The sequence below is a fragment of the Carcharodon carcharias genome, chromosome 23 (assembly GCF_017639515.1).
Source record: "Carcharodon carcharias isolate sCarCar2 chromosome 23, sCarCar2.pri, whole genome shotgun sequence".
In the NCBI taxonomy this organism is placed as follows: domain Eukaryota; kingdom Metazoa; phylum Chordata; class Chondrichthyes; order Lamniformes; family Lamnidae; genus Carcharodon; species Carcharodon carcharias.
Genome location: NC_054489.1, coordinates 23,666,826 through 23,683,614, shown reverse-complemented (window position 1 = coordinate 23,683,614; position 16,789 = coordinate 23,666,826). Strand labels below are relative to the sequence as shown.

General features: G+C 43.1%; 1 protein-coding gene across 3 annotated transcripts in view; it reads right to left on the bottom strand.

The window, feature by feature from the left end:
• Positions 1–959, bottom strand: part of nags (N-acetylglutamate synthase) — a 50,000-nt gene extending 49,041 nt beyond the window's left edge. For all 3 annotated transcript variants that reach the window (XR_005941324.1, XM_041173806.1, XM_041173805.1), the window contains exon 1: positions 541–959. Coding sequence is in view for 2 of the 3 variants with exons in the window: in XM_041173806.1 (XP_041029740.1) it covers positions 541–894 (354 nt within the window). In the remaining variant the exon portion in view is untranslated. The remainder of the gene's footprint in view (positions 1–540) is intronic.
• Positions 960–16,789: the final 15,830 nt, after the last annotated feature.

Sequence of the window (16,789 nt, the reverse complement as noted above, 5' to 3'; positions counted from 1 at the left end):
CTAAACATGATGCAATCAGCCCACGATTAGAATCCCCATGGACACAAGCCATGATTCCTTCCCTCCGAAACAAAATTAAAAATGGCTGGAAAAACTCGGGTCTGACAGCACCTGCGGAGAGAAATACAGTTAACGTTTCGAGTCCGTCTGAACTCTTCATCATTCCCTCCCTCCATCCTGACCAAGCCGACGAGTAGAGCATGACAGAAGAATTTAAAAATTAAACGCAACAAGTACAATCAAATAATACTTGCCTAGTTTAAAAAAATAATTTTAACGGGCAAAGCTGACAACACTAATTATTTTGAACGCAATGAGTACGTTGGCAAATAATTTGGGCTTGAACACACTGTTTAAAAAAAAATAGGCAAAAACCAACCATGACAGGAAAGTTTCGTAACTTTCCAATGGTATTTTGTAAAACTGAACGGCAAATCTAAAAGTAGACAGAAATTAAAAGCGGATAAGTTTGTTGAGGCGCAGAGGTTATTTACAAATCTCCACCAGCCGGCTGTGAGCTGTTGCTGCTGCTCCTCTTACCTCCACCACTGCGAAGAGTTTGTTGCTGCCGCTGGTGCTGGCGTTTTGAAACTGGGTGAGCCAGTACCGGGCTTCCCTGGGGTCTGCGCCGATCTCGTTCAGGAACATCTTCACGTCCCTGTAGACGAGGGAGCGGGTGGCCCGGTGGTGACTGACGAGCGGAACCGACCGATCCGCCTCCGGCATCGGAGTGCTTCGCGACCGGTTGTGCCCGCTGGCTTTCACCGCGCTCAGCCGGCGGAGCCCGGGCACCGGGGCGCAGGAGGCGGCACTCAGGACATGCTTGGAGGAGAGGAACTGGCCGGCTTTGGCCACGGCCCTTGTGCCGGCTGATGCCGAACTCGCGGTAGCCATGGACTGACTAATCTGATCCGACCCGGTCCGGTCTGACCGATGCCGCGCTCGGATCCAGCAGCCTCACCGCCAACGCTGCAACTGAGGAGTTGCCTTGTTGAAATTGACGAGCACACAGGGCGCTGTCAATCACCCAGATTTCAGACTGGGCGTCGCAGTGTCAGCTCTTTAAAACACCTGGCACTGGGAGGTACCGGGCACCTCAAACCACCTATCCCAGACCCTGTTGGTTGGTTCCTTGCTCTTCAACGGGATATGTCACATCTCACATTATTACTGCCAATTATTGGGGGGGTGGGGGGGGTGGGGGGTGGGAACACTGAATGCAAAAGAATTGCAATCCGAAAAACAACACATACACATTAGACAGGTGTAATTAATAGAGAATAATTCAAAACAGAGAATCCTGGAAAGAACCAGCAGATCTGGCAGCAAAGTTCTGTGATTGTGTCCTTGAACTCTAGGCATGCGACTGGGTTCTTAGACAGACTGTAGACATACTCTGGTATCTGTTTAACACTTGGTTATTAGCACTACTTCTAAACAGGTTACATAATAGGCACCCAGCTCCAAGGCATGATTCCAATAGCTCTCTTGGGAGTCTAACACCCGTGACTAACTAGTGTCAGTGGTACATCATCATCATCTATGTCATACAATAGCATATCCCATCTGTTAGCCCTTTATTGTACATTTCTCAAGAATGCTATCCTACTTTTTAACAACATGAAACTATGTCTTTAACTATTTACATTACATTTCTGTAACTCCCTTTTTATAACTACAGATTCTACTCAACTCCAATTCCCACTTTTCCCCTCCCCAAGTCACAGTGCTGGGGGATTCAATCTCCCTCAGTATTCTCAGCCCTTAGTGAAGACATCTTGGAGGCACCAGAGCTTTCTTCTACATCTGGTAGGACATCATCATCTGCAGAATAGGACACCATCAGCATTGCTGTCAGCATAGCTTGGAAGCTGAGTGTAGGTTTCAGAATAACTGAACTGTAAGGACAACAAAGGCTTTTTGACAAAAGACTGATTCAAAAGAGAAGACTGAAGAGAATCAACCTTTGCACCCTCTGGGACTAGAAGAGAAGAACTCGGGACACTCTGAGGAACTTGTTGCTCTCTCAAAGGACTTTGGGAAGAAGCTTTAGAACAGGAATGATCTTCAAACTCCAGGGAAGACTGTGACAGTTGTATCATCGATTGCTGTATCATAGACTGAAAATACATTGACAATCTGAAATTTCAATGAACTTAGATGATGAAGGAAAAAACAACCAACTTCCTGTAAGACTGTCAGGAAAAGAAGAAGAGATGATTTCCCAATGATTTTCCTGGAGGACCATCTACTTTTTGTCAGCAGTGGTAAGAGAGCCCCACTTCTCTCTGTGCAAGGTTACTCATTATGGACAATGGGAAGGATTGCTGAGAATATGGAGACAAGACCACCTCATCTCTAATGAGAGGAATTTCTTGTAGACAATCAACTCTGAGACACAATTGCAGTATAGGATTCTGCAGCTTCTGAAATGCTAAAGATCCTGCTGCAGTTTCTGTGCTGCCCTCCAGCTCTGAAGAGAAGTAGACTTTCGGCTGGGACTGAAGTATGGATGCCAGTTGACTTTCACCCTGGGAAGGCCCCAGCTCTCTAACAGTGTGATCCTCTATGGACTCTAATCTGGACTCAGGCAAAGCATTTTCCGTGTAAGGCTCTTTGTGAGCAACAGGGAATAAAGTAGGGATACATCGGTAGATTCAGTGAAACTAAATGGCTCCATAGATTGGGTAGGCCCACAGGTAGCGTCCCCAACTGCAGGCCCTTGAGGTAGTTGGCTTTTGAATTCATGTTTTTGAAACTTATTTGCTGCATTTTCCTTCATTTTAATGACATTTAGGAGAATTTGTTGGGTGAATGGATTGCATGGGAACATCACTACAGGGAATGAATTTACAAACAGCAAGAAGTTACTAGAGCTAAAATGCAAAATAATTGAAAGCCACAGTCATATGAACATTCATTCGTCCAGGATTGCTCAGGGGTTTTCAGGTGTGAGAAACATGAGAACACAGCCGCGAGCAACTGAGCAGAAAACGTAAAGGCATTTAATCTTTGCTGACTTGCTTGGATGACAGCCAAGAATCATCCAGTCTGATAATGAAAGATTTGTCCACTTTCCAATCGGCCATTGGAAGGTTGGGGTACTGAGATCAGAGAATCACAGCATCTTTACAGTGCAGAATGAGGTCATTTGGCCATTGTGCCTGCGCTGGTTCTGTGAATGAACAATTCACTTAGTACCATTCCCACACCTTCTCCCTGGAACTCTAATGGTTATGTTGGATAACCGATGGCAGGAGTGTGTGGGGTCAGGGTGCTTGGAGGTTGGAGGCTGCAGGTCATATGATGACATATTCTGGAATATGTCTAACCAGGGTTGGCAATTCTCTAATGAACTGATGGATGAATGAAAGAGGTATAGTAATAATGGGGCAAATGGAATGGTTGTTGCCATGGCAATGCCTCTACAAAGCAGAGTATACTTGCCAACCAATCAGCACCCTTTAATCATGCAGTATAAATTGTTGCTCTCTTTGAAATTTGGTATTTTTGCATCTGTCCTGATAAGTGATAAGCTGTGACAGCATGTCTCTTTTTTCAGTAAACTGAATAGCTTAACAACCATAGTCCTTCATGTGTTACATTTACAAGATGTTTTCTTAGCATTTATATTTTTTAATTAAAAACTATATGTAAAACTGATATGTACATTTCTTGTATTTTTTTAATGCAGTATTAGACACTGTGCACTGTGGCCATTCTGAGAAATCCCCTGCCATTAGCCATATCTCAGTGGTGACACTCACCTTTCCAGCTAGAGGTTTGAGGGTTTAATTCCCACTCCTGGGACTTGAGCATAAAATGCAGCTGTAGTGCAGTGTTGTCTCAGTTGAAAGTGTCTCTGATGAGGTGTTAAACCGAGACTCTATCTGTCCACTCAGGTAGATGTAAAAGATAGTTGGGATGATTATTTTGAATATCCGCATGGAGTTTTTCCTTAGCATTGGCAATATTTATATCTTTATCAACATCACCAAACCATGAAATGGGAAACGGCTGTGTAGTGGTAATGTCACTGGACTAGTAATCCAGAAGCCCAGACTAATGCCGTGGGGACATGGGTTCAAATCAAACCATGGTAGGTAGTGAAATTTAAATTCAATTAATAAAATCTGGACTGTAAAGCTAGATTCAATAATGATGACCAAGAAACTGTCAATGATTGTTGGAAAACTCCATCTGGATCACTAATGTCCTTTAGGAGGACATCCTTACCTGGTCTGGCCTACATGTGACTCCAGACCCACAGCAATGTGGTTGACTCTTAACTGCCCACTGAAATGACTGGGCAAGCCATTAAGTTTAAGGCAACAAATGTGATGTGCACATCCTATGAAAGAATTTAAAAAAAAACAAATTATCTGGTCATTATCATGTTGCTGTTGGTAGGACCTTGCTCTGCATGCCTCCTATATTATAACGGTGGATGCACTTCAAAAATACTTAATTGGGTGTAAAGTGCTTTTGCACACTCTGAAACTGTGAAAGGCAGTAGATGAGTGCAAGTTTTCTTCTTTCTACCTGATAGTCTATCAGTGATGATTCTCACTCTAATTTCTCGTCCTTGTGAGAGGAATCTGGACCAAGTTAAGTGCTTATCCTCAGCACCACAAACATCAGGACCTCAGTGTTATTGAGAAATTGCATCTCCATGCTCACTTTCCCTAAATTGCATTTTATCACACATGGGGCAGAATGTTTCGCTGAGCGGGCGGGCGGGCACTCGACCCGCTCGAGCGTAAAATGATGAGCGATAACGTTGGGTGAGCATCCCGACGTTATTGCGCACTCGCGCAATATTTCAGTCGGCGGGTGCACGAGGGAGTTGGCAGCACGCCCGCCGACATTCACAGGCCCATTAAGGCCATTAAAGACCCAATTAAATGTTGTTTTTTGCTGCCCGTCCAACCTTATGGTTGGCAGGCAGGCGAAAAGGCCAAAACAAAAACAAAAATACCTGGAAAAACTCAGCAGGTCTGACAGCATTTGCAGAGAGGAACACAGTTAACGTTTCAAGTCCGTATGACTCTTCAACAGAACTAAGGAAAAATAGAAAGGAGGTGAAATATAAGCTGGTTTGAGGGGGGGTGGGACAGGTAGAGCTGAATAGAGGGCCAGTGATAGTTGGAGATAACCAAAAGATGTCATAGACAAAAGGGCAAAGAGGTTGAAGCTGGTGATATTATCTAAGGAATGTGATAATAAAGGTACTGATAGCCCTAGTGGGGTTGGGGTGGGGGGAAGGGATCGAAATAGGCTAAAAGGCAGAGATCAAACAATGGATGGAAATACACTTAAAAATAATGGAAATAGGTGGGAAAAGAAAAATCTATATAAATTATTGGAAAAAAGGGAGATCGGAAAGGGGGTGGGGATGGAGAAGAGAGTTCATGATCTAACATTGTTGAACTCAATATTCAGTCTGGAAGGCTGTAAAGTGCCTAGTCGGAAGATGAGGTACTGTTCCTCCAGTTTGCGTTGAGCTTCACTGGAACAATGCAGCAGGCCAAGGACGGACATGTGGGCAAGAGAGCAGGGTGGAGTGTTGAAATGACAAGTGACAGGGAGGTCTGGGTCATGCTTGCGGACAGAGTGTAGGTGTTCCGCAAAGCGGTCACCCAGTCTGTGTTTGGTCTCTCCAATGTAGAGGAAACCGCATTGGGAGCAGCGAATGCAGTAGACTAAATTGAGGGAAGTGCAAGTGAAATGCTGCTTCACTTGAAAGGAGTGTTTGGGCCCTTGGACGGTGAGGAAAGGGGAAGTAAAGGGGCAGGTGTTGCATCTTCTGCAGTTGCATGGGAAGGTGCCGTGGGAGGAGGTTGAGATGTAGAGGGTGATGCAGGAGTGAACCAGGGTGTGCTGGAGGGTACGATCCCTGTGGAATGCCGCCGGGCGGGGGGGGGGGGGGGGGGTGGCGGTGAAGGGAAGATGTGTTTGGTGGTGACATCATGTTGGGTTTGGCGGAGGATGATCCTTTGAATGCGGAGGCTGGTGAGGTGATAAGTGCAGACAAGGGGGACCCTATCTTGGTTCTGGGAAGGAGACGAAGGTACGAGAGCGGATGGCAGGAGATGGGCCGGACACGGTTGAGGGCCCTGTCAACCACCCTGGGTGGAAAACCTCGGTCAAGGAAGACATGTCAGAGGAACTGTTTTTGAAAGTGGTGCATCAGAACAGATGCGACGGAGGCGAAGAAACTGAGAGAATGGGATGGACTCCTTACAGGAAGCGGGGTGTGAGGATCCGTAGTCAAAGTCGCTGTGGGAGTCAGTAGGCTTGTAATGAATATTGGTGGACAGTCTATCACCAGAAATTCAGACAGAAAGGTCAAGGAATGGAAGGGAAGTGTCAGAGATGGACGATGTGAAAATGTTGTGGGGTGGGGGGGGGGGGGTGTGGAAATTGGACGCAAAATTAATAAATTTTTCCAGGTCCAGACGAGAGCATGAAGCAGCAGCAAAGCAATCATCGATGTACCGGAGAAAGAGTTGTGGGAGGGGGCCAGAGTAGGACTGGAACAAGGAATGTTCCACATATCCCATAAAGAGACAGGCATAACTGAGGCCCATGCGGGTACCCATAACCACACCTTTTATTTGCAGGAAGTGAGAGGAGTTTAAGGAGAAATTGTTCAGTGTGAGAACAAGTTCAGCCAGCTGGAGGAGAGTGGTGGTGGATGGGGATTGTTCGGGCCTCTGTTCGAGGAAGAAACGGAGAGCGATCAGACCATCCCGGTGGGGGATGGAGGTGTAGAGGGATTGGACGTCCATGGTGAAGAGGAAGCAGTTGGGGCCAGGGAACTGGAAATTGTTGATATGATGTACGGTGTCAGAGGAATCATGGATGTAGGTGGGAAGGGACTGGACAAGGGGAGAGAGAATGGAGTCAAGATAGCAAGAAATGAGTTCCAAGCACGGGATGAGGTTTCCAACAGCAATTGAAAATAAAATATACATTTTAATATTTCATTAAGAACATGTCCCTGCTCATGACACGAGGGGTTATGTTTTTTAACAATTTAAAATTGTTTGTTTTTAATTCTTAAACTCATCGACTCCCTGAGGTAGCTCTGCACCTCAGGGAGCTTTTCCAGTGCGCATGTGCAAAGTTGCACACTTGCCCTCTTCCCCCCAACGCACAGGCAGTGCTGAGCGCTGAAGTACACGTCTCACGCTCGGCAGGCCCTAATTGGCCCGACAGCATGAAATCGCAGTCTGGCCCCGATTGCGGGCGGCGGTCGGCTTCCTGACCGCTCCCGACCACCCCCACCGAGCCCACCTGAGAGGGGAAAAATCCTGGCCATTGTCACTGTGAAGTAAACATTTAGATGCTGCCTCTAGTGGTTACACATGCACCAATATGATATCTTTCATTCAGAGACATACTCCTTGTTTTAATGTACTCTTTCTATGTGTTTGTTTTTCCATATTTTATGATTTCATACTTACCAGAATATAGCTCCAATTTTAATATTAAAGGGCTTCTCAACAACAACTTACATCCTTGTGGGGTGGACATCCTGCTTTACAAGGGGGTTAGAGGGATCCCAAGAAGTGAAGGTTTATTTAGGATTGACTAAATCCTAAATGGTTGAAAATGTTTTATTAAGAGATTTTTGAAAGTAAGGGAAGCAGCGTCAAAGAAAAAATGGTCCTGGGAGAGAATTTCAGGAGAACCGAACATCATGATTATGGATCAGCCTCTGATAGTGGAAATAATTGAATGGGAAATAAGCAATAATTCAGAGTTGGAGTATGTTGGACTGGTGAAAATTTCCTGGATAGAGTGGAGCAAGGCCAGAGAAAACTTTGAAGAAAGAGATCTCAAAATTGACTTGCTGGGCACAGGGACTCCATGGAGTTTATGAGGGCAAGGTGATGGGGTGTGGGAGAGGACATGAAATATAAGATTTTGAATTGGTCAAAATTGAAAGGGTGGAGGTGGAGTGACTGATGAGTTGACCATTTGAGAAATTGATTTTCAAAGCGAAGGAGCCATGGTAGAGAAAATATTAAAGAGGCTTAAAAGAGACAGTCTTGGTGACGGGTTGATTATGTTGTTTACGCTTGATGTAGCAAAAAAGACTGATGGAATAGGTGTTGGATATACATGGGCGTTGGAAAGAGCTGAGCGGTGTTGTCAACATTGATCAGTGGGAAACTTTATCCTCTGCAGGACTTGATGTTGGATGGGCAGTGAGACAGAACAGCAACAACTCTTCATTTGGTTTTGGTAGTGAAGTGTTATGGCACGTGGATGGTAAATGCCAAGCTGCTCAAATCCCAGAGGGAAACTTGAAGCAGCTGCCACAACTATTTGCAATTTGTATTTATTTCGAGGTGAAGCTTTGAATTCAGTAAAAAGGCCACCGAGGCTTAGAGGGTTTTTACTAAACTAAATTAAACATTTATTAATAAAATAAATTATTTTAAGCACATTCATGGGTCTACAAATTATTGCTATAATAAATTTTAAATCCCCTAATTAATCTAACTCCCAGTTACTCCTCCATTAAGGCAACAGTAAAACACATAATTTTAAAAGACTTGGGCAAAATAACAAAATGCCCTGAACAGTTGAATTCAAAGTGAGTTTTCTTAACTTCACTTCTTGCAGACAGCAGTTTGGGCACAGAGGCTGGAGGCTTTTTCACACTTGCTAGATCTTAGAATGCCTTCCCTTGCACACAGCCTTCTCTCCTTTATACATATTTTCTCCTTTAAATGCAAATTCCCATTGTTTCACTATGTTTTTGGACTTTACCTCTCTAATAATAAAAATCTATCATAGTACAAATTTTACAAGTAATCTTTGGGAGAAATAAACATACCATCCAGAACTTTACTTTTGGTGTGCGGGCGTGTGCCCAACATGCTGGAACGTAATACGATGCATGATGATGTTGGGCATGCGTCCCGACATCATTGCGCACTCGCGCAATATTTCATTAGGTAGGCACGGGCTGGAGTCAGCTACGTACCCACTGATAATTGAAAGGGCTATTAAGGCCATTAAGGACCTAATTAACTTGAAATTTACGCTGCCCATCTAACCTAACGGTTGGCGGGCAGGCAAAAAGGCCAAGCGACCTTTACATTTTTTAGGAAACCTCATCCACGAGCGGTACGAGGTTTCCTAAAGCTAATACTAATTAAATAAAACCTTTATTTTGACATTAAAAACATGTCCCATCTCACGTGGCACAGTCACATAAGGGGACGTGTTTCATTCAGTTTTTGCTACATTTATTAATTTTTTTTAAAAAGCACTTCAATCTTCCTGAGGCAGCTCCATGTCTCAGGGAGATTGAAGCACTCTTTCACGCACAAGTGCAAACTGCGTGCTAGGCCCAACTCTCCCTCCTCCCCACTGCCACACAGGTGGCGTGCTACTGCTCGCGATCCACGCAGGGCGGGCCTGAATTGGCCCACCCGTGTGAAATCGCAGTGTGGAGCCAATTGGCTCCCTGACCGCCCACCTTCTGCTCCCACCGAGCCTGCCCGACGCAGGAAAAATTCAGGCCGCTGTTTCTTAACTCCTCCTGCTAGGTGAAACATTTCACCTCCTCTTTTGAATTCCAGCTACTCTGATTTATTTAAAAATGCAAATACCCCCCTATGCCTCACGTTCTAAAACTTTACCCATGTTTACCTATTTAGCATTTCAAACCTAGCTTCTCTTCTTACATCAAAGCCTTCAGACCAGCTGCCTTTAATTCAGTTAAGTCCCACACACACAGACACACACACATACATAGGCACAGACCCCACTATTACTCTACTTTACAATAAATCTCAAATAACACTATGAAAATTATTATATCTTCCTGAAATGGAGAGAGACTGGATATTATCAATATACATGTGGAAGCTGATTCTTTGTGGCTAATTTTAACCTAACCGTCACACCATTTTATGCTGTACCCATTGAAGTCACCTAGTTGGTGCAGAAGATACTTGGAACATAGAAGGTGATCTGTCTGTAGAAGGTGATCTTGTGTGAGTGAGCTGCCATTGAATGAGATACACAGATAACTGTCCATCCAGAAGTCAGTACAGCCCATCTCACTGGGTGTAACCTCCAATAGAATGCGGGTCCTGAACAACCTGGGGATGTTCGAATTCTCAGTGTAGGGACTCCCCACTTGTGGCTATGCCTCTCCTGTAAACGGTAATTGGAAGTTCTGCCCCTTCCAGAGCAGGCTAGAGGCAGTGGAAACCTGCTGCTTTCCAATGGTTTCTATGACTGTCCAACAGAGTTACAGTGGGAGATTGGCAGAAATCTCTGGTTTTTCAGACCTTTGAGTGTTTGAGGACTGCGTGAGTTTTATTTTCCTTTGCTCACAAATCGCAACTGATGTATTGCTTGTGGACTAGTTTTAGGAATGTTATGTTTTGCACTTTAAGGTGATGGAACATGGCTCCGGTGCTGCAGCCCACACTTTAAGCTCCTGAACTCAGCTATTCCAGCGCTGAAGCTCAGGATCCTCCCAGCAGGAAGTGGCAATGAAACTGTTGTTTTATACTTTTGGGTTGTTTTACTTGTTGTAAGGAAGCTAGAATAATACTGCATCCTAACAGCCTTCCCTTGGTTTATTTTGCTGGAGAGTAAAACAAGGAAAAAACAGCATCAAATCATAGTTCAGTCAGTGTTGAAAAGTCAGTGGAGGCCTATAAGTATTTGGACATCGAGTTAACTGATAACCTCAGATGAAGGAAATCTGGGTCACAAATGGTTGCTAGGCTGTAATATTAGTTTTGCTGGTTTGTGTGTGCAGCTTGGGCTAGGATTCTGCTACTTAGTCAAGGCTCTTAGTCAGTGTTCTTTATGCCCAATTTTTATAAAGGAAGTATTCTTCTATTTGGTTCATTTCCATCATGCCATGCCCCATTTCGGATCAGGAAAACTGTTGCTAGGCCTTTTTCAATACTTCTAAAACTGTAAGAATAGACTAGTTATTCATCCATCTATCTTCCTCATCCTCACACTGAAAAAAAGTGTTTGATCCTTACTTGCCATTACCTCTGACAATAGATTCCAGCTTGGTATGTGGGGAATCTCTGCAACATCCTACCACTACATGATCTGTTCACACATGTAGCATTAAACCAAATTTATAGTTTGTGTTGCGGTATGAGCCTTAAGGGATTTGCTTAAGCAATCACACTGTTGAAATTAGATTTACTTAAAATGTGTAGTTAGAGATTTTCCAGGATTGTTTGTTATTAACTTTATACCTACATGTTTGAGCACATTTTTCTGAGTGCATTGTGTGTTCAATTCCTCGAATAAAACTTTCAAAAGTCAAGATATGAATTTATGAGCTGATGAAAGCCAGTGACACAAATATGTTGACATTCACTGATGATATAAACAATTTTTTTTCAACATGTTTCGCAAATGAAAATGATTGCTAATAGCACTCACTGAGACAGGCTTTCATTTGGTTAAATCCTAATGTGCCTTATATAATGTGACTGTTGTATTTTGTCCATGGTGTTATAGTGTCACTGCTGATCACCATGTTATATTATGGCGCCATTGCTGTGGTGTCTCAATTATGAGATCTTGAGACTTTTATGCTTAAATGTGAACCATTTATTGGTAGTAAGACCATAAGACTTAGGAGCGGAAGAAGGCCGTTTGGCTGAACGATACTGCTCTGCCATTCAACGAGATCATGGCAGATCTGATAATCTTCAACTCCACTTTCCTGCCTTTTCCCCATAACCTTTGATTCCCTTACTGATTAAAAATCTGTCCATCTCAGCCTTGAATATATTTAACAACCCAATCGCTACAGCCCTCTGCGGTAAAGAATTCCACAGAGAGAAGAAATCCCTCCTCATCTCCCTTTTAAATGGGCGACCCCTTACTCTGAGATTATGCCCTCTCAGCATCTACCCTGAGAATTTTATATGTTTCACCTCTCATTCTTCTAAACTCCAATGAGTACAGGCCCAACCTACTCAACCTCTCCTCATAAGAAAATCTCTCCATGCCGAGGATCAACCTAGTGAACCTTTCCTGGACTACCTCCAATGCCAGTGCATCTTTCCTTAGATAAGGGGACCTTATCTAGATGTGGTCTAACTAGTGCCTTGTATAGTTTTAGCAAGACTTCTCTATTTTTTATACTCCATTCCCTTTGAAATAAAGGTCAACATTCCATTTGCCTTCCCTATTACCTGTTGAACTTGTATGCTAGCTTTTTGGGATTCATGCATGAGGACCCCCAAAACCCTCTGTGCTGCAGCTTTCTGTAGTCCTTTTCCATTTAAATAATATTCAGCTCCTCTATTCTTCCTGCCAAAGTGCATAACCTCACATTTTTCCACATTATATTCCATCTGCCAAGCTTTTGCCCACTCACTTAACCTGCCTATATCCCACTGTAGACTCTTTGTGTCATTCTCATCACTTGCCTTCCCGCCTATTTTTGTGTCTTCCACAAACCTGGCGATAGTACATTCACTTCCCTCACCCAAGTCATTAATATATATTGTAAATAATTGTGGCCCCAGTACTGATTCCTGTGGCACTCCACGAGATACAGGTTGCCATCCTGAAAATGCACCCTTTATCCCAACTCTCTGTCTTCTATCAGTTAGCCAATCCTCTATCCATGTTAATATACAACCCCCAACATTATGGGCTCTTATCTTATTAAGTAGCCTTAAGTGTAGTACCTTATCAAATGCCTTTTGGAAATCCAAATATATTGTATCTATTGGTTCCTCTTTTTCTTTCCTGCTTGATACCTTCTCAAAGAATTTTAATAAATTTGTCAGGCATAATTTGCCCTTCATGAAGCCATGCTGACTCTGGTTGATTATATTAAGCATTTCTAAATGCTCTACTTTTGCATCCTTTATAATAGACTCTAACATTTTCCTAATGACAGATGTAAAGCTAACTGGCCTATAGTTACCTATTTTTGTTCACCTCCCTTTTTTCATAAGAAAGGGGGGTGTTGTATGATGCTGTGTGGCAGTTTTCCAATTGGCAGTTTTCCAATTCTCCGGGACTTTTCCAGAATCTAAAGATTCTTGGAAGATTACTACTAGTGCATCCACTTTCTCTAAAGCTACTTCCTTTAATATCCTAGGATGCAACCCATTAGGTCCAGGGGACTTATCAGCCTTTAGCCCCATTACTTTCCCTAGTACTTTTTCTCTAGTGATAGTTATTGCATTTATTTCCTCCCTGCCTTTTGTCCCTTGATTACTTAGTCTTTTTGGAAAGCTATTAGTATCTTCTACTTGAAGACTGATGCAAAGTATTTATGCAACTCCCCTGCCATTTCCTGGTTCCCCATTATTATTTCCCCAGCCTCATTCTCTAAGGTGCCTTTGTTCACTTTTCTTGAACTATACACAGATACCAGTTATTGGAATTTTTGGTGCTGCTGCCATGCAGGTAGGCTGCTTCTAGAGTGTTCCCTCTAGGCTGTTCTCTCAGTTTATTACCATGTGACTCTATACATCATACCATGGACAGTGCTATTCTCCAGTCCCACGTTAATCCTTGCTCTGCTGAGTATCTCTACATTGCAACGGCATGCCGGTGCACACAGCATCATACAACACCCCCCTTTCTTCTCTAAAGAAAATTTCCTCCCTTCCAGTGGAGTATTACAAATCTTTACTCACTATCCCTTCTTCCCCATCTCAAATCTCTGACTTTATGAATTTAGATGGTCTTGCGGCTTGACAGTTCTTCCAGATCTCGGTTTGTCATGTTTGGAGGAATGGTAATAGTACTCTGTGTTTCTGGTACTTGGCTACCTCCATTTGATTCACTTTTTAAGCTTCTTCGAATTGCGTTTCTCTTTATGAACAGCTTATCTGCCATTTTCAGACACTGTGGGTTTGTCCTGTTCCTTCCAAAGGGAATGTAAACTACGTTTGTTCCCAGATTGGCCTCGAATTTTCTTTTTCAGTGGTGTCCAACATGATCTTGCTGGACTTATACATTTCGCAAATGGAACCTTCATTTCCATTTGTTTCACAATTTCAGCCAAACATTTGTTTGCTGTTTTATTTGTAAATTATTTTGCAAGCTTATGAATCTTTTAATTCAGCCCAGTGGTTTTCAGTACATCCAACACTTTTTATTCTTCTAATTCCTCATGTTTCAGTGTCAGATTTACATTTTATGAAGTTATTTCTGTCTTTTCTTTCTCTGTCTGCAACTTAGAAAGTTCTATGGCTTTTCCTATTAATGCTTCCTCATTTTCATTCATCAGCTTCTTCAGCTCTTCAGTCTGTTTCCTGTAGCTCTCGGCTTCCTCCTGGAATAGTGAACATTCCTGAGTCTTCTCTGCCACCTGGTTCTTCAGTTAGTTCTGAGTGGCATTAAATTCATTTTGCTTCTCTTCATAGTTTTCCAGAAGAATAAACTTTGAAGAATAAACTGAGGGATTCTTGTAGCATATGAATATTCTTCAACAGGTTTTCCTTTCTTTTGTGAAGCTTGTTTCTTTCATCTTGAGATTTCCTGTAATTCAGTTTAGTCTCCTTGAGTTTGTTCTGCTGTTCTTCCATTCTGCTGATTAAGTTAGCCTTCATTTCTTCATGCTGCTGAATGGTTACGTATTCCTTTTGCAATTGATTGTGAAGGACAATCAGTTGTTCTTTTAACTGTTCATTTTCTTGTTGACCTCTTGCCAACTCACTCTGAGCTTCAGTGCATCGTTTCATTGCTACTGATAGTTCCAATGCAGCTTTTTCTGAAAAAATATTCAACATCCTTTTTAGATCCTCATGCTTTTCCATGGCTACATATTGATTCTTCAAAGAGTCTCTCAGGGGCACAACTTCTTTACGTGCCTTTTGTGCCTGCTGTTTTGTTGGTTGTACATCTGGTTGGGTTTTCTCAACTCCTGCTTTGATTTACCAGCTGTGGAATTGAGAGTCATTATTTTTCCTGGTACCTTTGTGTCGTCTCTGAAATTTGTTCAGGTCTCAAACAGCCGGGTTCATTGGAGACTTCAGTTTATTGTACTTTTTCAGCGGTATATACATATATATATATTTGAATCTTGTGCTTCAAATTTTCCAGTTCAGTTCTGATGTGAACGTTATCCTGTAGCACAGCTTAATTTTCAAAAAACTCTAATTTCTGCTGCTTCTCAGCCATTTCTTTCTTCTGTACGAAACTCTTCAGCCCGTGCATTTCATTGCACTGACATGGTCGGCAACCATTTTGTGGTGTGCTTGAATATTGTCTCCCTGGCTCTGGGATCTTCTGTCTCCCTCTCACTGGTTTCCTCTCTCTGGGGTCTCTTTTTGCCCTCGGTGCTTTATTGGGGGTGTTCTAGGCTTTCTTCTAGGATCTGCGCTCTCCACAACTTGGAGTTTAAAACATCTGTCAAAGTCAGATAACATCTCACCAAATGTTGTGGACTGTTAATCTATATGTTGGTTTGGAGTACTTCAGTAGCAAAGGAACCAAACAGGAATAAAAACTTATCAACTTGTACTTCTTCTGATTCCTTATTTAATCTCACACTTCTCTTGTACACTAACAAGTGTCTTCTCCAAGGCTCCTACTCTTGAGTCTAGTTTAGGCCTTTCCACAGCAAAAATGCATCTGGATCTTCTAATTTGCTGTCCACGGCATTTGTTTTTCTTGTAGTTACAGCTTTAAATGTTGTTGCCCCCTTTAAGGCCATCAGTATAGTAACCGTTTTTTTTTTCATTTTAGGATGTCTGCAGCCTGTTGCTTTCGACTCTGTTTTTCCTGTATTTTTCTGATTTTGGCGGGCTCCCTGGCAATTGTGGGATTTAAAAAAAAAAACTTCTAAACTTTCATGGTAGGACCATTTGTTTTCTCTGCATTTCTTTTTTCTTTTACTTTTGTGGGTTCTTTGGGGAGAATTGGGGGGGGGGGAGGGGTGCTGGGCGGGCGTGGATGGGTGCTCACAGCCTGCGATTGGATGTGCGCTGCCATTTTACATGGGCAGGCCAATTAAGGCTTGCCCAGCGTGACACACGCCTGGAATCTCTGAGCGCTCCCTGTGTGGGCGGGCGGAGTGGGCTGAGTTGGTTTCCGCGCTCTTTTGCACACGCGCACAGAGCTGCCAGAGGGTGATTTGTTTGATTTGTAAAAATTTTAATAAAGAAAGAAAAATTTAAGACATGTCCCCTCATGTGACAGTGTCACATGAGCTAGGACATGTCTATGAATTTTATTTGAAATTTTTATTAAAGTTTAAAACCCTTCATGAAACCTCATCCCGCCCATGGATAAGGTTTCATGATAAATGCAAGCTGCCTGGGCTCTTTCCCTGCCCCCCCGCCAACCTTAAGTTTGGATGGGCAGCTCAGTTAATTATTTTAATTAGTATTTAAATGGCCTTAATAGGCCTTTGACAGTTCGGCAGGTGCGCAGCTGACTCCGGTGTGCCCCTGCCGAGCTGAAGATCTGAATGATGCCGGGTGATGTTGGGACACACACCCGACATCACCGCCAATCATTTTACGTGTTGGCCAGCAGAGCCCGCCCCCACTCGCCGACCCGAAGATTCTGGCCTTTGTTTTTGAATGTCCTGCCCCTTTGGGAGTTTTGGTGGGGGCACAATTTTTTAAAAAGTTACGAGCTGTTAACTCTGCAGAAGATCTTTGTCATTAACAAGTATCCTGGGGACCCCTTACTCTTAGTGACTTCTTTTAAAGTCTTCAGAACAGCAACAATTCTGTTTTTCTTTACTGAAAAACCTTTCTTTTCCTGGTTGAAAGGGGTTCCCTGTATCTTAAACACTACA